Source organism: Onychostruthus taczanowskii, unplaced genomic scaffold (genome assembly GCF_017590055.1).
Source record: "Onychostruthus taczanowskii isolate IOZ18803 unplaced genomic scaffold, ASM1759005v1 scaffold14, whole genome shotgun sequence".
NCBI lineage: Eukaryota > Metazoa > Chordata > Aves > Passeriformes > Passeridae > Onychostruthus > Onychostruthus taczanowskii.
Window position 1 is genome coordinate 5,703,264 of NW_024498573.1, and position 21,103 is coordinate 5,724,366.

Consider the following 21,103-nt stretch of genomic DNA (forward strand, 5'->3'; position numbering starts at 1 on the left):
TTGGTTTCAATGAAATTGTAATTTTCATTATCAGGATGATTAAATCAACCAACATTAAAATAACAATGATGGAATAATTCTAATTTCCTATTTCAAAGCAAAATAAAACCACACTTTGAAATGGTGATTCAAAGCATGTTGTTTAGCTAGGGCAAATCTTGTTAGCTGGATGAAACCCACTGATCTTTCCCTGACACTTTTTATTAAAGATGTTACCAAATTTGCTATTCCTCAAAGCCTCAGCTTTTCACCTTTCCCTGCTCCTCCTTGGATCAGAAACCACCTATTGAAATGACCTCAAAGGAAGACATTTTATTTCCTAAATAAAAATAATAACAAAAACAACAATGAGAATAAAAATCACAATAACCTGATCCTAATCCATGGGGCTGGTTACAAGACAGCAATAAAGTTGAAATTCCCTCTGCTGAGAAGACTTTCTGGATTCTCTGTCTGGTCTCCTACTAATCAATGATCAGATAATAAAACAGATTCATAAAGGCTGTCACTATCAAAGTGCCCTGAAGGCTGTTATTTCCCTGCTATCACAAGCTCATTAACATTTGGATAAATTGGCATCTGATAGGCAAAAAGCTGGTGCTCAGTCTTCCCTGCCATCCCAGGGGAGCTGTGCTGAGCTGCACGAAGTTATCTCCCTTTGTCGATGGAGCTGTGCCTCCTTCTCATCCCCTGAGCTTTGATGCCACCACAGCAGGCTGGAAATCAACCTCAGCCCACTGTCTTCATCCATAGATGGGTATTTCTGCATTAAACTTCCTTTGAAGAGAAGGGAGACAAAGCCTCCAAAAGGAAGGAAAAATTATCTAAGTAAATCACAAGAGTCATTCACCAAAAAGTCCCTTTAGGAACACTTTGGATGTTGGGTCCTACTGAACTTTCAGGCAGCAGAACTATTGGCTGAAATGGGAAGCAAGATGAAACCCGGTCTTTCTCTAACCTTTTTAAAGGCCAGTAACAATTAAGCCACTCATTGTGCTCCATAATGTTTGGCACAGACCATATAACCTTTCAATGGGCACCTCCTGTATTATTTCTCCCTGCCTTGTTGGAAGTTTTTATCTTCCTTATAATGCTAGAATCATCTTATTTTTTACTAGCAACAGAATAAATGACTGACAAAAAATTTGATTGCAATTGGGTGGCTTTAGAAAAGCTTGTTATCTTCTGTAAATTCCCTCAAAAGAACTCCCCAAGAAAAATTCAAATGGTATTTTCAAGGTGTCAAGTTTGAAATACCAAGGTCACCGCCGTGAGACTTGTGGACCTTTGGATCCTTTCTGAGTTTGTAAGTGATTCACAAAACTACACTTTGGTTCAGGAAGGGAGGTCAAAGTAGAACCTGTTCAGCTTCAAAGCGCACAGAAATATTAAACCACACAAACTGGAAGAAGGTTCATTAGGGAAGGCAACCCACCTTGGAGAAATATCACATCCTTGCTGCATGAAAGCTCCTAGGGAGAACCAGAGGCTGTTGAATATCCCAAACTCATTTGTCTGGTCGTTGGCTGGCTGGTCCCGTCCTTCCTCATATTCCTCAGTGTGCCACTCGTAAGGGCTGAAGCGACTCACCAGGAAGAGGACAACGCTCACTCCAATGTAGGCAAAAACAATGCACATCCATATCTCGTAGGCCAAAGGATCCAGAAAGGAAAAAACTCCTGGTTTGGACTTTTGAGGTTTTTTTATCATTATTGATATACCTAAACTCATGAATGGTTTGGAAAAGTCTATAACTTCTTCTCGAACCAGGGTGATGGTTAATGGTGCCACAGCCACATCTGCCCTCTGAAAAAGGAGACAGAAAAGAGATTTTCAGACTGGGAATAAAATGTATCTACTAACTGCAGCGTATGATCGTTTGATCTCTGTTTAACTATAGAAGAAATCAGACAATACCAATTCCAAGAAGAAGGTTAAAAAGGAGAAGCCATAATATTGGTGGATTATTTCCATTTTATCACTACTGATTACCAGATCTGTTTTGAAATCACAGCACTTTCTTTTTGCAGCCACCCAGCTCTTCTCATCTGATTTATCCACTGATGTCACAATATGATGAAGATGATTTTCTCTAAAAGAGCTTTATCATCCAGACATCAAAAGAGGCAAGGAAAGGCCAATCTCCTGAAAAGGGATGTCAGGATGTTTACTTCCATCAGGAACTGTCTTTTGATTGCATAACTGATGCAGGAGAAGAGGAAAAATGTTCCAGCAACACTGATATGCACTCTCCACTAATTTTGCAGTCCATCTTGAAAATTGAGAGGGAGATGCACTGAAATGGCTGGCAGCATTTACAGTGGAGCTAGCATCAGGAGACAGATCATCCCCACTCCAACACAGTCTCACATGGACTTGGAGACTGATGTTTCCTGCATGATTTCCCATGTAGGGAAAGGGAAATTGGACTCCTCTGTCTGAGAGATGACCTAAACATCACAAGAGCATGAACTATCACACCAAACCAGGTTTAGAAGTGTAAGGTGCAGGTGTCCCTGATGATGGAAATGAGTGGCTGGACAGAAAGTAATCTCATCCTTCTATTCACCATTCATGCGCTGAGTGTTTGAAATCTTTTTCTTCTTTCATCCTGGCATTACCATGCAAATATAAAATTGAGTAAAATTTGGAGATTCTACCCATGGGAAAGTATGACCTTTCGATACTTGCTCTTCTAAAAATGTAAAGAAAAAGAATCTTGGAACTGTTGAAAGGAAACGTTTTGACATTTCCATAGGCACAGAATGTGCTGTCTCTCCCTAAATTAAAACATTTTACTCGGGCTGATTGTTTGAGCTGCAGTCCCCTGGAGAGCTCAGGCTGAGAGAGGGCAGGACTCCTTCTAACTTTGACGCTTGAATGTGATCCCAGCTACCAAGAGCTAAACGTTGAGGTTGGAGACTCACCCCGTAGACGAGTTCTCCCACCATGCCGTTCCAGGTTTTGGTGTCGGGGTCCCGCGCTCCGTACTTGCCGTCGCGCACGATCTCCAGCCGGTAGTGGTAGCCCACGTGCTTGGCAATCTCGGCAGCCAGCTCCACGCAGTAGCCCTCGTACCTCTCGTTGCCCTCAAACTGGTTGGCGTTCTTCTTGAGCATCACATACGGGTCCTCCTGGCACACAGAAGAGCAGCATTGAGCCCCGCTCCTCGTCCCAGAGGTGCACACCAGCTTCTGGTCGCCCTGCAAAGCTCTAGCTTTGTGTTCCTGTGCCAAGGGACACAGCCAACACACCGCGGGTTTATTCTAGAAGGTACAAAGTCTGATTTTTTTTTTAATTGCGGCATATACTTTTTATTCATGCAGAATCTGTGCGCAGCTCCTGCAGTGATGGACCTGAGGGGAATGGAGTAGCTGGTGGGATTTGGGCAACAAACCTTTCAGTGTAGCTCTGCAAGGGGTATTTAATGTATCTGAGCTGTGAATTTTTAAAGGCATGCCTGCCTGTGTGGGCACAGGGAGAATCAAATCTGCTGGACAGGAGAGAGCCTTAAAGTGTTTAACTCAGTTTGGGTATTGTGCCTTCTCTGCAGACTCCCAGTAAGCAATCAGCAAACAAATTAGTAATATTTCATGTTTCTGCAGGGGAAGTGTATACAATGACACAATACATTATACACCACATTGTGGGCTACCTATTATTCCTTCATGATTACAGTGGAGACTTCCTTTTAAAGCAATGATTCAGCCTCTCAGAACAAAACAGCTTATCCTTCCCAAAACTGCAGCCCCCATTCTGTGGAATAAATACAAACCACAGGTACAATGTTCCTGATTTGCCTGTGTTGATGCCTCTACTATCTTGTCATAATCTTTTGTATTTTCTACCCTTAAGAATGAGAGCTCTTTAATACCTACTTAATTAGCCACAGCAATTTGCAGATACCTTTATGGAGCTGGCAGGAAACAGTAAGTGCTATTATTGTTATTATTATTATTATTGCTATTATAAAAATGATATAATACAAAGAGGGGCTCATGAGTGGGAAGAGGGAGCCTGCACATCAGGGAGATGGGGGAGAGGGACAGCTGGCATGGAAGTCATGGCACTCACCAGGATAGTTGTGACTATGTAGGTCCTGTTCTGCAGGCTCATAGACTCATTGCCACTTTGAGTATCTACGGCTATTGGGACCAGCTTCTCATCTTCATTCCAATAACCAATCTGCCCAATACAAAACCAGCATTAATGTCTTTGGAATATTAACCAAGGTACAGTAACAGGGTCATCCAAGCCAGATCAGCCTTCTCTGCATGTTCATACCCACCCAGAAATCTCTCCTGATTTTTCATGTCCTTGATTAGGGGGACAGGGAAATTCCCCCTCCCACTGTGCCTCCAGCCTGAAAATAATAATGTGCATGATGTGCTACAGTAGCACAGTGCTTGTGTGCATGCAAAAACATTTATCACACTGGACTGGTGATTATTGCCATTCCTACGAAGAAAGTTCACACATTCCCTGTGTGACTTCCAAAATTATTCTAATGGTGAGCTTGCCTGCTGCAGGTGCAGGTGCTAGAGGGTGATGAAAAATTATCCTACAGCTGAAAGCCTGCATGAATATAGGAGTGACTGACTGACTCTTGGGACATCTTGAGACAATAGGACAAAAAATCGATTTAGAACTTCCCCCCCATTCCTGCACCAGTGTCAAAAAGTTTGGGGTTATGAATAAACTGAGCACTTGTATAGGGAAGAACTCTAAGGTTAAATCCAATTTAATAATAATTAGGGATTTGGGCAGCTCTATCATTCCTTGCAGGTAAAGCAGAGTGCCAGCAAATATCTCTAGGAAGATCATGGTTGAGGTTATCCTGTTGGAGGGCTTGATTTTATAAGAGGTTTTCCATCACCTCATGTAAGTATGAAGCTGCCTGAACTCTGCTCATATGAAAGGAATTTCTTATCATAAATGGGAAAAGGTATTAACCAGGGCATGACCAGGAACCTGCTGATGGCAGACTAGAGATCATGACAGCTGAGGAGAAAAAAATCTCTACAGGCTTCTAATCACTCTTTATTGCACAGACAAAAAGAATGGAAAGTGTGGAAAAGGCTTTCAAAGCTCTGCCCTAGGGCAACAAAAGTGGAGACATGGATGTTTGCTTTGCACTTCTCACCTGGTGGACCTAAATTACAATGTGCATCATGGTAATGATGCACATGTCTTCCAAACAAATATTATTTCTGATGGTAAATACATAGAAAAATCATGACATTCAGACACTCAATTTCATCTCCTCTAGACTCTCCAGACTGCCAACTCATTGAAGTTCAGAGGCCCAAACTGGGCATGATGCTGCCTTTGTCCTCTTATGAATATTTTGCAGTGGAGGACGACTGCTTTGTACATCTTCAAAATGACATTTATTTTATTTGTCAAAGAAAATTTTCCTTTATTCACTTGACTGTGGGGGGCTTTGATCTCACACCTGCTGCTCTCATATGTAAGCACAAATTTGAAATAGAGACTGTAAATATGGAACTTTCATTATTTACATTTTTCTTAGTTTCAAACAAGTTTTTATCTTTCAGGGACCTGAGGAGATGCAGAGAATGCCCCTTTCCAAAATACGTAGTATCTCTCCTTTATCAAGGAATAACTGAGCTATTCTCTGTTGTTCAAATACATGGTATCTAAAGTGGGACATAAGCACCTAAAGTCAGATTTTCAAAGGGATTCATGTTTCAAGGGCTTGGCATCTCTGAACAAGGCCAGATTTTTCAAAGAGCCTGGGATACAGAAAGGGATCAAGACTTCAGAAGAGCACAAAGGTCTGTGTAGCTATTGGGACGTGGCTAGTGCTAAAGCTTTTGTCACTTCAAGGAGAGCAGAATTAGGTCAACATGAAGAGTTCACTTACAATGGTTGGGGCAAACAGCTTCTGCCTGGCTCTGCCTTTGTTTATCCTTGAAAAAGTGGAAGGGCAAAGCCAGACCTAGAGCTGGGCCTGCACCAACGCACTGTGCCAATGGCAAAGGTGAGCTGGCCAAGTTTTAGCATCCTGGAAAATTTTTGCCACACCTGAGATGCCCTTGTTTCTCTTGATAACACCTTCCAAATGCTGTATTTTTTTAGCAACACACCACGAGTACTCCCTGGTGCTTGGCTTTGCTCATGCCTAGAGCTGGGAATGCCCTTCTTGTGCCTCCACAAACAAACTTTCATGAACAGGGATGCCTGTCGAGACCCAGCCACACTGCCACTCAAACATGGGCTGGAACCTGACACGGGATGCTGGGTCACTCCCTGCTTTACCTTCCTGATCCCATCGTGTTTCATCTCAATCACGTGGAGGGTGTAGTTGGTCCTGCGTCCTTTCTCGTTAAACTGAACGTTGCCAGACAATCCTTCAAAACGGACCTTAAATACATAAATACCAATGAAGACAGCAAATTGGTCATCTTCTCATGCAGTGGTGATTCAGCAGCAGTGAGAGGGGAGGGGAAGAAGGGTGCTGAGTGCAGTCATTACTCTCAATTCCATGCAGGGGAGGCAGCACATATGCCTGAAACTGGTTTGCCACTAAGGCTCGCGCTCTACAGCATGCCTGGCCATGGGCACAGCCATCTTCTTAGCTCACTCTTTCATTTAAAAACCCTTTCTCTTAAAACTCAGTGGTTTAAAACATAGCACAGCCTAAGAGCTAGGTCAGAAATGTGAGCCCATCACCTCTTGGGACGTGACAGTGAGATAAATCAGCTCTGAACTGCTTGAGTTTGTGACGTTTTGTATTTTCTAAATCTGACCTGGAGTAGGGATTTGGTAAAGAATTTGTCAGCTCAAATCAGGAACTGTAAATCAGGAGGAAATATGAAACCATGGCCACAGCTCCCAGCCATTATTTTTTGATAGAGAGGAGTCTATAAGTTATCAAGCAAATTTAATTACCTCTGCACGAGATCAATAAAATCTAACAATTTAGTATTGACATTTGCATAGGAAACTCTGAACCGTAAATCTCTGCTGATAACAGCTGAAGTGATGCTCACATCACATCCCACATCCTGAACTTCCCCTGCTGCAAAAGTGCCCAGCCTGAAACGGAGAAGGGCTCCTGACTGGTATCACACCCTCTGTGGGAGCCAGGCAGTGGGGACCAGGAAAATGGGAAAAAGAGTGCAGATTTGGGTTTCTATGGAGACCACCCAGAGAAGTGCTCTTTCTCTGCCTTTCCACTTGATTTGGACAAACCTCTTGTCCCTGCAATTGAAGTCTTCCCACATGCAAAATGGGGACAGGTATTTATCAGCCTTTTTAAATACCCTGAGATCCTGAGAATAAAGACCCATGGTGAAGAAATGAGGCTGCATCATTACAGAGGAAATCTGTTGTTAATCTGGTTAAGCCGTGTTTGTTTTCCCACTGTTACAACAAAGGCTTGTCATGAAAATGAACATCTGCCGGCATTTTCTGAAGCTCTTTCAAACCAAGAGATATTCCTGGTGACATTTGGACAAACATGCTTTTCCCTTTGCACAAGACACAACATGCTCATAAAAAATAGATGTGCTGAAAAAGCACCATTGTCTCAAGCACTCCCAAGCCTGCTTTTTTTCATGTCTCCTTTGGTTTTCCTTTCAGGTTCTGACCGATTCTGAAGCTCAGGTCACAGGTGCTTGTGATTTGTAGCTTTGTATGCACTAAAAGGCATGTTTACAGCATCAATTTCTTCTACCTGAGTGAATGAAATCTTAATTCTGTGATATCTATGTGGCACTGAAATGGCAAAAGGGATCTCTGCTATCTGTGCTGCAGGAGGCAGCACAACTTTTCTGCCTTTCACCATCCTGTTAAGGCAAATGCAAAATACAAAAAGGCAATGCAAAATGAAAATAATGCACTGCAAAATGCAAAAATGCAGTGCAAAGTACAGTGAGGACTGACTTCAACAGAGCTAAGCACTACTCAAGTCAGCTGGAGACATTTAAGCACATTTGTGTGTAAGACATGGATGGGCATTTGGCTCTTTGCTGGGACATCTGGAGCAGAAGGATGCTGTTGTGGCCTTCTGTTTTATAGGGCTAGTCAGCAGTTAGGGACCAGTTTTCTGCTTGTTAGATATGCTGACCACATAATGATAAAAAAATAATTTGTTTAAAATTATCATAGCCTTTTCAAAATAAAATCAAAGCCTTAGTGTAGTGGTTTGAAGTAATATTTTGTGGGCCTTTTCCTGCAAAAAAAAAAAAAAAAAAAGAAAAAAGGTAATTATCTTTAATAAAAATATACATTCTCCTTGAACATGCCAGATTTCTGTTTTTGAAAATATGAAGAATGCTTCATATTTCTTTTAATCTTTGTTCCTGCCATCCATGAATCCCTGTTAGGAGGTTGAAGTGAGGTGGGGGTCAGTCTATTCCCCCAGACAGGTGGAAATGGCCCCAAGTTGTGTCAGGGGAGGTTGAGATTGGACATTAGAAAAATTTCTTCTCCAGAAGGGTTGTTAAGCACTGGATGGGCTGTCCAGGGAGATGAGTGGTGGAGTCACCATTTCTGGAGGGATTTAAAAGATGTGTGGATGTGGCAGTGCTGGGGACATGGTTTAGTGAACTTGGAAATGCTGGGATAATGTTTGGTCTCGATGATCTTAGATCATCCAAACTCAATGTTTTTATGATTCTGTGGTTCTTTCCTACACTAAACAGGAATAAGGCAATTTGGGAGCTTATTCCAGACATTTGAGTAGAAGCAAGTAGAGAAACCTTTTGCTTTTAAAAAGTTTATAAAATTTTAGGCATGAACCTTAATTGCCTTAATTGTGAGTCTTTACAGAAAGGATAACTCAAACCTTCAATTTTATCATAAGTTCTTCTATTTCCATCTGCCTCTTTCTTGCTACATTACTAAATACTGGAAGATTATCAAATTCATACTTATATTTTTTGCTGGGAGGCTTCTTGCCCTGCCTGTTTCAGTCTGTTATTTTGATCATCACAACTGAGCTGGTCAAACATTTTTAAAATTATTATTTTTCATCTGTAAAGAAGCAACTTTTGCAAATGGGTCTTTGTGTTCTTCACCCAAAGTCACTCTAGCTGAAAAATTAAGACTTTTGAAATTGTTTTAATGAAGATATAAGGAAACTTCAGAGGATATTTTCCAACAGACACACACAAAAAATTGTATTTTCTAGCTGTCTAATTTTGATATCTTATTCTCATAAATTCAATAAAGAAAAATGCTGGAGCAGGCTATTGCTCATCAGAAGACTTCCAAGTATTTCATGTTTATTAGGTAACCTATCTCCCTAATGCATCATGGAGGCTGATTTTATTATAAGGGCTTGGAGAAGCTGTGACAGTGATTTGCCCAAGGTCATGCAGAAAGTCAGTGACAGGCTTGGGAACAAATTGAATCCAAGCAAGAAAATCAAATCAGATGCAAGATTTGGTTTTAAAGGAATTGTTGTTTACAAGTAAGCCAAAACCCAATCAAAACAAAATACTTGAGGAACTTTACATATTATACAAATGAACCACATAAATGTTTGGGTTTTTTTGCCTTCTTCACAGTTAGGGAAAGAAGATGGGATAAGATATATTTGGATAACACTGTACTAGCAGTATTTGCAAGGAATCCATCTACTTCTGTCAGGAAAAGAAAGAAAAGTGCTAGAAGTAAATGTCAGTCTTGAAATTTAATGAAATTTTAAAATATTCTACCTTGGTAAGTCTTTGATAAGAGTGAATTATTTTTCTCTCTTGCTGTAAGTTTCACATTGTATTTTTGTTTATTCAAAAATCTAAATTTTATGCAGGAGGAAAAAAAGCAAGACTATCAGATTTGAGGAATAAACTATCTAAATGGCTGCTCTTAAGACTTTTATGAGCCCTCACAGTATGAAACAAGCTATAATCTGCACTTTGAGAACATTTTGGTGACAGCCAACACATAAGGCAAAATTCACATGCATTCATTAGCAGGCTGGAGCCGAAGCTGAGTTCACAGAGAGTCAAATAATCTGCAGAAAATATGGTTTGAGCAGGTCTGTGTCTTAGGGAGGGGAACATAAAGACAGGGACCCTTGATTTTACAGGATAATATTTCGGCTTTAGCACAACAACCAAAATCAGAACAGGCAAGGACACATCAGATGGTGCCAGGAAAAGCAGTTTGCTGGAGGCACCCCTGAGCTTCTCAGACCTCTCTGCTCCAGAAGGATCAGCTCCTCCTCATCCCAAGGGATTTGTGTCATCAGCTCCTCCCCATCCCAAGGGATTTGTGCCGGTGCTTCTGCTGCTGCCCGCCCGTCCTCCCCCAGCTCGGGCTGTGCCCAGCGTGCCCCCAGCACCCACACGCCGCCCCCAGGCTGGTTGCCAACCTGCTGCAGGGCTCTCTGGATGTCGATGCCCTGTCCCCAGGGCACGGCGGGGTTGGCGAGGCAGTCGCCGGCGTTGCCGCGGCGGGAGATGTCGATGCGCTGCCGCCGAAGGTTCTGGAAGGCCTCGGCCATCACCCGCACCCCGTCGTAGGTGAGCGCCGACGTGTACTGGGAACAGGAATGGCACTCGGGGTAACCTTCCAGGTGGCTTGCTCTGTTGTTGTTTGGTTTTTACCTTTTCTTTTAGCTTTTATATGTTCCCTGTATTCTTAGCACGTATAGTTCTGCAGCCTATAATGTGAGTGGCTAATTTTCCTGGTAATTTTCCACAGCCTTTCCCCAGGAAAAAAACCAAAATGAATTCCAGAGCTCTAAGCCCCAAGAAGTACAAAGGCCCTGTGCTGTCTTGGTTCTTCCTGGAAACCGAGGTTGAGAAAAACTCTTCAAGATACATTTTATGGACAGAGCACAGCTAATGCCAAGGGAAAGACTCCAAAACAAAGCTTGAGCTGAGAAGAAATTACATCACCACTTGTCCTCCTAATTGGTGTTGTTTATCAATTATGTTAATTCCCTAAAACCTATAAAAATTTATGCATCCCTGTGGGGATAGGCTCCTGTGGACATCTTTCCATAACTACCCCTGAAAGCCTTCAAATAAAAATCCACTCTTATATTACCTCCTTACTAAAAATATCTCGAGTTTCATTTCCAGCTTAAGAAAAAGGCAACACTCTGTCCTCACCTCCTGTCTGTGAAGCTCAACAGCATCTTGTTCCCTGTAATCTCCACTGCCCTGTTGACTCCTAAAAGTTGGTTTTGGCTTTCACAGCTGGGAAGTGAAGGAGAAGCTCCTGATTTCACTCCCTGAAGAAGACTCAGCACTAAAAGTCCTTCACGTGTTACCCAAGCATTTGTGTTTAATCAGAAGCATTGACCTGAACATTTGAGGAGCACATTATACTGTGTAAATGTGAGCTACATGAAATCAAGAAACAAGGGACTTTTTCTGGTCACAGATGGAGACCAGAAAATTCCCTCTCTATTGGCAAAAATTCTCCAAAACATGAGTTTATTCAAGCAGAAATTTGTACAGAAAGCAGTGTAAAACTCTTGGCAAGAACCATTAGTGTTAACCATCAATGGTAAGAACCATTGGTGTTAACTCTTTTTTTCTGTGATCGCCTACTGATTTAGTTGTTTTCAACTTTCTTAAACTAATCCCAAAGCTAACATTTCTATGGCAGAGTGTCACAAATGTATTCATTTTAAAATATTAAACAGAAAAAAACAACCTCTCCCTCCACTCACCCCTCAACAGCTTCAGGGCCTTCAGTGTCAGGAATTAAAATACTTTTTCTCTCTGTTGCATGCACTGATTTGAAATTCTCAAAAAGAACATCTGGAAAGACTTTATTATCGCTGGATATCTTGTAAACAAGTCAAAGGTTAAGGACTTAAAGAGGCTTTTTGTTTTTTATATGCTGAACATTATGAGATATTTAACTCTTAGCTTGGAGGCGGTGAAAACTGGGAGAGCAAGTGAATACATTAAATGTTGTATTTCTTAGGAGGAAGTAACTGCAGCCTAGTAAAATTCAGATATATTAAGGCAAATGGAACAGATAATGTTCATAATTATACTGAGAGTTTCTCAAGTGAGGATAAAGAGCCATATGTGATCACAAAGAGGTGAGCATAACTTGAACTGAGCCAGATGGAACCAAATGAGATGTGCTTTTTATATCACTTGCCTTTGGCCTCTTCCAGTCCACACGTGGATGCTCCCTGGCATCATTGTTCCTCCACTGTTGCATGATCCTGGCAGGAACAGTATCTGTATAATTCACCAACTGGAAGCCAGTGACATTGGCTCCACTCTCTCTGAATTTGGTCAGGTCAATGTCCATGAATCCCTGGTACAGGAGAGAAACAGGAGAAGCTCATCAGAGGAAGACACATCTAGATGAGAAAGAGGAATCCTGCCTAGGTATGAATATGGCAGACAGCTCAGGAAAAATATCTTCCCTCGGGAAGGAAATGTCCAGCTCAGGAGGGGCACCCATTCCCCAGCCGTGGTGTGAACTTGCTTTTCTCATGGTTCTGAGCTGGCCATATCCTGCATTTACCACCCAGGGAGACAAATGATCATATTAGCAACAGCTCACTTGCAAGAAAGCTAGCAGAGTAATGGAAAAATGCATCCTGAATAATGGATGAAATGAACAAAATTTCTAAAACATATTAAAAAGTATTTGTCAACCAGCTCTAAATTTTATACAGAATTGTTCACCCAGCCCTAATTTTCATGGACTCAGTAACCACTGGATAGGCTACTTCTTTTCATATCACAGTTTATAGGGAAAAACAAATCAAATTCTGAACAATGAACTTCCAGCAGATCAGGAAGGAACTGGCTGGTCAGCTTCTTAAAGGAGTCTCACTATTAGAAAAGCCAATTTATAGAATTTGCTCATTTGTGAGAAAAGAAGGTGCTTTTCTAGACTTTAGATTACTAATGAAATACATTTCTTTCATTTCCTTATTGTTCTTGTCCACTTCTGCCTCTCTGCATGTGATGAAAACGTGCAAATACACATGTGCATTGATCAGGGTGGCACTGCAGAATTAGTCACCCCCTTGAGTCAGAGGTGAAAAATTAATTAGAGACACACTGCAATATGGAGGGAGGGGTGATTTCTTGGTGTCCCAGCTTTGATCCTGGCTCTGCAGCCCTGCTGCTGTGCAGAGCTGCCTGCAGGGCTCCTTGCAGAGGTGCTGGGACAGGGGCTGTGCCCTCCTGCGGTGTGTGGGGCAGGCTGAGCTCTGCTGCTTTTTTCTTTAGGAACACAAGCACAAGAGATGTACTCAATTGTTTGCACTGGCACCATCAGCAGCCTCAGTGCACGAGGGGAGATGGATGGGAGGACTGTGACAGTGCCATCACCTGAGCAGCAGCAGGGCTGGTTGGAGCTCTGCCTTCCCCCTGCCCTGCTGCTGAGGGTTCTCTGCAGGCTCCTCCTCAGCCTGCCCCTGGATTTCTCTCCCTTGCTTGTTCCCAGACCCACCACCATGGTGTGAGCTAAAAAGGCCAAGTTACATCATTTCCAGGAAAACACCAATCGAGTTCCAGGTTGAGGGAGGTAATTAGCTGATCTGCTCCCAAAATCAGGTTTGGGCCATTAGATAGGAATTGTTTTGGGCATAGACCTTGCCAGGAAAAGACTAAATTGCCCTCTCACATAAGTGTCAGACTGAAGGAGTCATAAGTGACTCAAAAATGACTTTAAAGACTTTCACATTTTTTCTTCCAGCATTTTGTAGGCAATTTGGCATCCATTTACAAGGCTGAGGATTGGATACTGGTGTACAGATGCTCTAAATAGATGGCTTGTTTTGCTTCAAAGTACAGTGATTTAGGTTAAAAGAAAAAAAGTGGTATTTTGTGCTGCATACTCCTCAGAATGCTGGTTAAACCCACAACAATCTTGTTTGTAATTGCTGGCGTAGGGGTTTCAGAAAGCCAGAGCTGTGATTAATGAATAGGAAATACAGCAGGATAATTGTCCCTGACATCTTAATGCATTTCAGGCCAAGTGGGTTTTGACACGTAGAGCTCCTAAGGTTCAGAAAGAGGGACCTCACAGGTTGCCAACTGGTTATTCATGGCTAGGACCAAATTACACTGACATTTTGCTCCTGGGAGCTACTCAGGGGAAAAAGATCTGTCAAAAGAAACTATCGCAGAGCAACTTGAAGTTCGTGCAAGCAGCTCCTCCTTGGGAGACCTACAAAGGCATGAAGAAAAGTCCAAGTTCACTGCAGAGTATGAGTAAGATGACTGGTGTGTTAAACCCCCTCAGAATGCAGATTTAAATAGCAAAAAAAAGAGTTATGACAGCAGTGATGAGACAGCAGTGGTTGAAACCACTGTATTTCACTGTTTTCCCCAAACAAAACCATTCTAAAACTGAAGCAAATATTCAACAATATTTATTGGGATTCATTGCATAAAAATTTAAAATAATCTGAATAGATGACAGGAATTATTTCTTCCTGAACGTTGTATTAATTTTTCCCCACTGACTTTTGACATAATTCAGTTTTTTTAAAAGTGTGGAGACAGAAGATTTTCCAATCATTTAAGGCAGTGGGGACTGTAGAGGACATCATTAACCTTGAAGACATCTTTGCATTTTGGCTGCTATCAAGGGCTGAAATAATTGTTTTCACCTGTTATCCCTCCTCCACATGCTCCAGCACAAGAATATTATAGGAATGATCCTAATTATAAAGGAATTTTAATCACCACACTGAAATCTGCTCAGAGCAGGTGTGGGGAACATGAGAGCCAATGAATGTGGAAATCTAGGGGTTAAATATTTTAGAAAATAATTCCCAGAGCACGTGAGTTCTTGCTAGCAAGCATATAAACAAAAAGCCATCAAAAGTTATGCAGACTGGTTTTTGAAAATGCTTCTATTGACAAAGTGGCAGCAGGAATTCAACATGCTTATCTGTCCTTCTGGAATATCAGTCAGTGCTTGTAGAAAACAGGAGAACAAGAGAATTACAATATTTGCAACTAAAGAAATCATCAATCATCTGTCACTTTGTACTAACTATAGAGACATATTGCAAAAAGAAAAAAAAAGAGAGGTATTTTATTTAGTTTTCAACTGGCTGTATATGGGAAACAGAAAATAAACTGTTAAAACTTGGCTAAGAAAAGACTGTAACCCATGACTAAGGGGCAGCAGCTGTGCTTTTGCAGTAATATGTTTAACATCAACCAATTTGGGAAAGAACTAGCCCAGAAATGTTTCCCTCTCTCATCCAACCCAGCACAGCAAGAAGTGAACAATGCTGGAAGGATGCACTCCATGCTGCCCCATGGAAGTCATCAAATGGTTTTAAAACTGTTTCTAAAATTTGCCAGGGAATACTGGAAAAAACCCACTTTGCAGCCATGTCTGGAGTAAGTTCAGGGAAATGAGCTGAACCCCTGGAATTTGGCTGTGTGTGACTTTCTTCCAGCTCTTGACACTTGAAGCATTTGGGATGTGCCTGTTGGGCATGCAGGGATCAGCCTTCTCCTCCCTGCCCAGCACTGAAATCCCCCAGGGAGGAAGAGGAGGAATATGGGAACTCAGACTGCATCCCCCCTGGAAAAGCAGGCAGCCAGAGGCACCCAGAGCAGCAGGGCAGTGCCCAGGGTGGAGGTGCCCCAGGGAGAGGAGGCTCCTGCAGGCACAGCTGTCCCTGGGAACACCACACCATCCATCAGCCACCCCACGGCAGGCTCAGCTGTCCCCTGGACTCAAACTCACTTCACAAAAGCACCTCAAAAGCAAACCAGAGGATGTGCCTGCCTGCCTTGCACACGCCTGGAAACCACCTGGCTCTCTCCAAATGCCACGGAATGAGCAGGCTGACAATAAACCACACCAATCTGGTCCCTTCACGCTGATGGGCTGAGGCAGCTCCCTCCTCCAGCCTGCTCTGACTCACAGCATCTGCAGCACTCTGCTCCAGCAGCAGCCAGGCTGGCTTCAAAGGAGGGAACTTGCTCTTTAGCCCGTACCGTGGGCTCCTCTCTGCATTAATGGACCTCACAGAGCAATTATGTGCAGGGTGTTGCTGTGAGGAAATAATATGGGCAGCTATTACAGACCTTTGTGGCTTCAAATAGAAAACAGTGCTGAGAAGGGGTTTATCCTCCCTGTGCTTTCCTTGATGCATCTGCTCTTTATGCTGTTCTTAAACCGAAAGCACTTTTCAGCCAAAGGTTGGTTTACTGTCCCATTTGCTGCCTTGGTTGCTGGGAGAGGCATCAGCAAGTCACACATTTATATTCCTCTCCACTGCTTGTGGGCTCAATCATCAAAAGAAATGCATAATTCAGGAAGACTGATGACTTGAAATGGGCCTCATGAATCCATCTTGATTAAGTGGTCCACAAAGGATCTGCCTTGAAAAGAAAGTCCCTCCAGAAATGAACCAGCTCCTAATTTATACCCTGGACACTATGAGGAGCCAGAACACTGAGTGGGCAGCTGTCAGTGTAGGGAAAACCTCATCCCTTTGTCCACGGCCCTTCTCAAATCTGGAGCTTCACTGACTTCCCTGCATCTCTCCTTTCATCCTCATATTTCACTGCCCCACTGTCCCAAACCTCTACCTCCTGATGATCCTTGGTGGCACAGCTGCTTGTGGGACACCATCCCAGCCCACGGCAATGCACCCACACCTCCAGATTCTCTTTGTCTTTCGCTGAGCTCACATTAATTGCTGGCCCTTTCCCTGCCTCTTGTGATGCCTTTGAAGCTGCAGAAGCACAGACTGAGCTCTGGGCAGGCTCAGCAACTCAAAAACCACCCCACAGCCCAGCTGAAAACATCCCTGCCTGTGCTCCAAGCCTCCTCCTTTCCTGGGATAAAGAACATTAGAGAGTCTCCTTGAAGACAGATACGTTCCTGAGAAACAGTGCTGTTTTCTCTCCTCCTGCTGCATCTTCTGAACTCTCCAGATCTCCCCCTGAGACTGGCAAACTCAGCTTTGAATGAGGAGAGGGGAAAACCACCCCTTTCTCTTGAAGTGCCTGGAGAAGGCTTCTTGGCTGAAGCCAACAGAGCCCCCTGATCCCAGGGAGGAGTATTAGGTTTTTAAAGTCTTTTTCTCTCTAGGATGAAGAGACTAGAGTCTGCTTTCTCTTTTCTTTAATAGGTTGCACACTGAAATATTCCTTTTCAAGCCAAAAGCATTTAAGCAGTTCACCCTGAGCTTGGGTGGGTGCCACAGAAACCTGTGGCAGCATTGGGAAACTGGCCCAGCTCCGTTTAAATGCATGACTTGCAATGCCAGACTACTTCCTTGTAGATTTTATGATTATAAGAAACTTTGCAAAGCAAAATTTTTGCTTCTGAATGGCTGTAGATCAGCTGAGTGAATACAAAGTGGCTCCTGTCACTCCAAGGTACACCAGTGACTTACTGCAGGGAGCAAGAAATGGAGTGTTTCCAGACAGAGCATCTCTAATACCCCAAATTATCTTCCAGCTTAACTTCTCCAGTGGAGCATCATTCCTCACTCCCATCACTTTGTATTAATGAGGAGGGTATGTCAAAAAAGAGCCCATCTGCTCCAGTCTCCTTCCTTCTGTGCCTTCCAATGGGAGAGGACTTCTCCTCTGCAGAGTTATTCATGTGTCAAATCCCATTGGGGCAGCAAAACCTGTGAGTCCTCCCTGGGACTTAGGAGTGAATGAAGAAAGGGAAAAGAAAAACAGGAGAAGGGGGCACTATCAGACATCTTCCCAACCCTGCAGCTTGATGAGTGTTTTGTCCTGCCTGTAGTTACAACACAAGCCAAGTGAGGTGAGAATCCAGACTTTAAGCACAAGGGGTTGGAGATGAACAGCAATTTTTTCTTGGTGCAGCCCTGCAGATTTTTTTTTTTTTTTTTTTTTTGGTGTGTATTAGTTGCCCAATCTTGCAACTGCAGCACATTGTGGATATAAATGACCATACACATCTTGTCAAAAGGCTCAGCCCAGGCAGGGGAAGGGATGTTCTAGGTGGATGTTTGTGCGTTAGAGAGTTTTCAGGGCATAAACTGATTTAAAGGTTTGGGAAATGTGCTGTGCAGTGGCAGATGCCATGAATTCAATCAAAGATATGATTAAGGGATGATCTGTTCCCAGTTTACAAGGACTAAAACATCAGTAATGGAATATTTTGTCTAGCAAACAGAAGCATAAATCTGGTCGAGGAAGCTGAAGCTAAGCATGTTCTGACTATGAAGTCACCATGAGGCAGATACTATGGATTTACACATCACCACTTGCAGCTGAGCTGGGATAATGGATTAGGAGACTGCAAATGGCTGAGGAAACCTGTTAGTTTAACACCATTTTGCTGAAGTTTAAGCAAACACATTTTTCCTTCCAATAGCTGTAATATAATCTGTCAGTTACTCACCTGATGCTCTGATTTTTTTAGGCCACAGTAAGTCACTCATGTTTTTGAGCCCTCATTAACTACTGCAAAAATCCTCCCAAGGTTGCTGTTCATATTATCCTGTGTGGGCAAGTTTTGTGTCAAACCAGATAATTTTCTTATACATGAGACACTCGAGTTCAAGCAAAATTTAATTCAGAGCACTGCTGTACTGCTGTGTTTCTTACTATCAGTAATTCAGATGAAATAATATTATATGGGGTTCTTCTGCTTGATAATTTTTGAGTCAAGACATAAAAGATGTTTGGAAGTAAAATACAGAATTTTCACTGATATATTATATTGTCTTTCTCTGCACAGAAAATGAATTTGCCTCATGAGCCTACTTGCACAAACCTCTCAGGAAGCAAAAAGGTCTAACAGGCATAATTTTAGAACCCTAAAAGTAACTTAGGACACTTTTCTCCAATAGAAGAATATAAATTTTTCATCTTGAGATGAGAAGGAGATGCAGATCCTTCTGTAAATTCCACAACACTGAGTTTCAAATCAGCGAGTGACTCACACCTGAGCATTGCTGCCCTTGTTTGTGCCACCACCAGCCACACTTCAGGGGGCAGGAGACTCAGATAAACAGGGCAGCCTTCAAGCTGATGGGAGACAGAGCTACAACATTTTAGCTCCAGGCAAGCAGGGCATGGAGCCATGGACACACTGCCAGTGGCCACACTGTGCTGGGGCAGTGCCACGGGTGTCACTGTGCTGGGGCAGGTACAGACCTTGCTTGGGCACCAAAACCCTTCTCACACAGCCCCAGTCACTGTGCTGGGGCAGGTACAGACCTTGTTTGGGCACCAAAACCCTTCTCACACAGCCCCAGTCACTGTGCTGGGGCAGGTACAGACCTTGCTTGGGCACCAAAACCCTCCCCACAGAGCCACAGTCACTGTGCTGGGGCAGGTACAGACCTTCCTTGGGCACCAAAACCCTCCCCACACAGCCCCAGCAGGTGCTGCAGGTGTGGCTGTCCTGCCCTGCTCTAGGGTAGCCACTCTCTGCCTGTGGATGGCAAATCTGGGAGTGTTCCTCTTCCCTCTCTGCACCCAGTGTTGGTCTCACATTGCTGAGTCTCAGCCCTGCTGGTGCAGAAGGTCTTCCTCCTGTTTTTCTGGTGCAAAAAAAAAATATCAAAGCTGCCTATCCAACCCAGAGGGGAACTGGATAAACCCAGAACATCTTGTCTGACTCCTGCAGGAGCCACTCTGCTGGCAAAGCTGCTGTGCTGGGGAAATGATGATGCAGAACGATTTTTGTTTTTTTTAAAATTTTATATATTTTCTGTACATGTATTTGTAGCTCTGTGGCCTATTGTATCTGTGGCTAGTTTTCCCAGTACTTTTCCCTAGGCAGAAGGACAAAACACATTCCAAGACCCCAGTCCTATATTGGTTCTCTCTGGAAAGCAAGGCTGAAAAACAGCTCTTCAAGACACATTTTCATAAACAAAGTTTAGTTTCCATCTGAAGGGGGAGGACGGTTGAACTGGGGGAAATTGCATCACCTCCTGTGCTCCTAGTTGGTGATTTTTGTCAATTATGCTAATTTGCTAAACTTATAACACTGCATTCACCCCATGGGGTGGTGGGCATTTTGTGAACATTTTTCCATATCTTCCTCTGGAGACCTCCAATAAAGACCAACCTTTATATTACCTCCTATACTAATATTTTATCAAAAGTGTGCTGTTTTATTTCTAGGTTCCTTAAGGCATCACTGGTAAGCCCCACCAGCACCACAACTGCCAGCAAAGGGAAACTGCCTATGGCCTAACTCAGTGCTGTCACAGGCTGATGTAGAATGGCACAGGAAAAAGTGCTTACCTTCTGGAATCAACACTGTTTTTATTTTTACTTTTCCCTGCTACCCCTGCCATCAGGAATCTCGTACACTTACCTATTCATCTTCCAAAAAAAGAGCCCTTGCTAAAAGAACAACTTGGAATAATGCACCAGGAAAGAAAAAAAAGCGGCTAAAACACTGGATGTGGCAGCTGTCTTTCATATTTTTCCTTTAAAGACAGGTTACATGAGTGTCCCTTACTTAATGACAAAGATTTTTCTCTGCCCAAGCTGATGCTCTCCCACTCCTGACAGCAGTCAGCTCACATCCATGGCACAGGAAAAACAGATACACAAAGCCAAGGTTATGGGCAAAAAGCCTGAACATCAAAAGAAAGGAATCCCAGAAGTTTCTAAGCTTGTTCCTCTGACAGTATTGACTATATTTTTTTTTCCTCTTTGTGGTTGCTAGAACTGATGATCTCAAAGGCTGAGAACAAAGCTTAGAAAAATGAGACTCACAGAAACAAACACTTTTAAAAGTTGCCAAATCTCTTTGAGTTCCAGAGGGAAAAAGAGAGAAATATGACTGCAAGCTGCCAGTGCACCTGACAAATACCCAGGTTAGCTCTGGGAAAAGCTCATTGAGGTAACTCTGATGGGTACTGGTTAAAGACCAGGATTTCATCAGTTTGCAAAAGCCACAAAGAGTGCCAAATTTGGCTCGAGGAGAGGGAGGGATGCTCACAGGAACCCTTCCCCTGGCAGGGATGTTACAGTCAGACCTTCATGGGATGGGCAGAGCTGGGGAGAAAAGAGAAGTTGTGTCTTTAGCAGGTGTAGCAGCTTCAGAGAAGGATGTTTGCCCATGGCCTGGGGTGCAGAATGGTTTCATTTTGTTTGTGAACACAGAAATAATATTGTCTCACCTTGGCAACAGCAATTTCACTGAAAAAGAA

The 21,103-nt window shown here is 43.0% G+C and overlaps 1 protein-coding gene across 4 annotated transcripts in view; it reads right to left on the reverse strand.

The window, feature by feature from the left end:
- The window catches only part of GRIA1 (glutamate ionotropic receptor AMPA type subunit 1), a 118,564-nt gene that overhangs the window by 30,851 nt on the left and 66,610 nt on the right, over window positions 1-21,103 (reverse strand). For 3 of the 4 annotated variants that reach the window (XM_041397530.1, XM_041397531.1, XM_041397533.1), the window contains 6 exons: window positions 12,103-12,264; window positions 10,349-10,516; window positions 6,283-6,387; window positions 4,075-4,185; window positions 2,928-3,134; window positions 1,436-1,806 (listed from right to left, as the gene is read on the reverse strand). In XM_041397530.1, the coding sequence (XP_041253464.1) occupies window positions 1,436-1,806; window positions 2,928-3,134; window positions 4,075-4,185; window positions 6,283-6,387; window positions 10,349-10,516; window positions 12,103-12,264 (1,124 nt within the window). The remainder of the gene's footprint in view (window positions 1-1,435; window positions 1,807-2,927; window positions 3,135-4,074; window positions 4,186-6,282; window positions 6,388-10,348; window positions 10,517-12,102; window positions 12,265-21,103) is intronic. The other variant, XM_041397532.1, reaches the window with a different exon arrangement.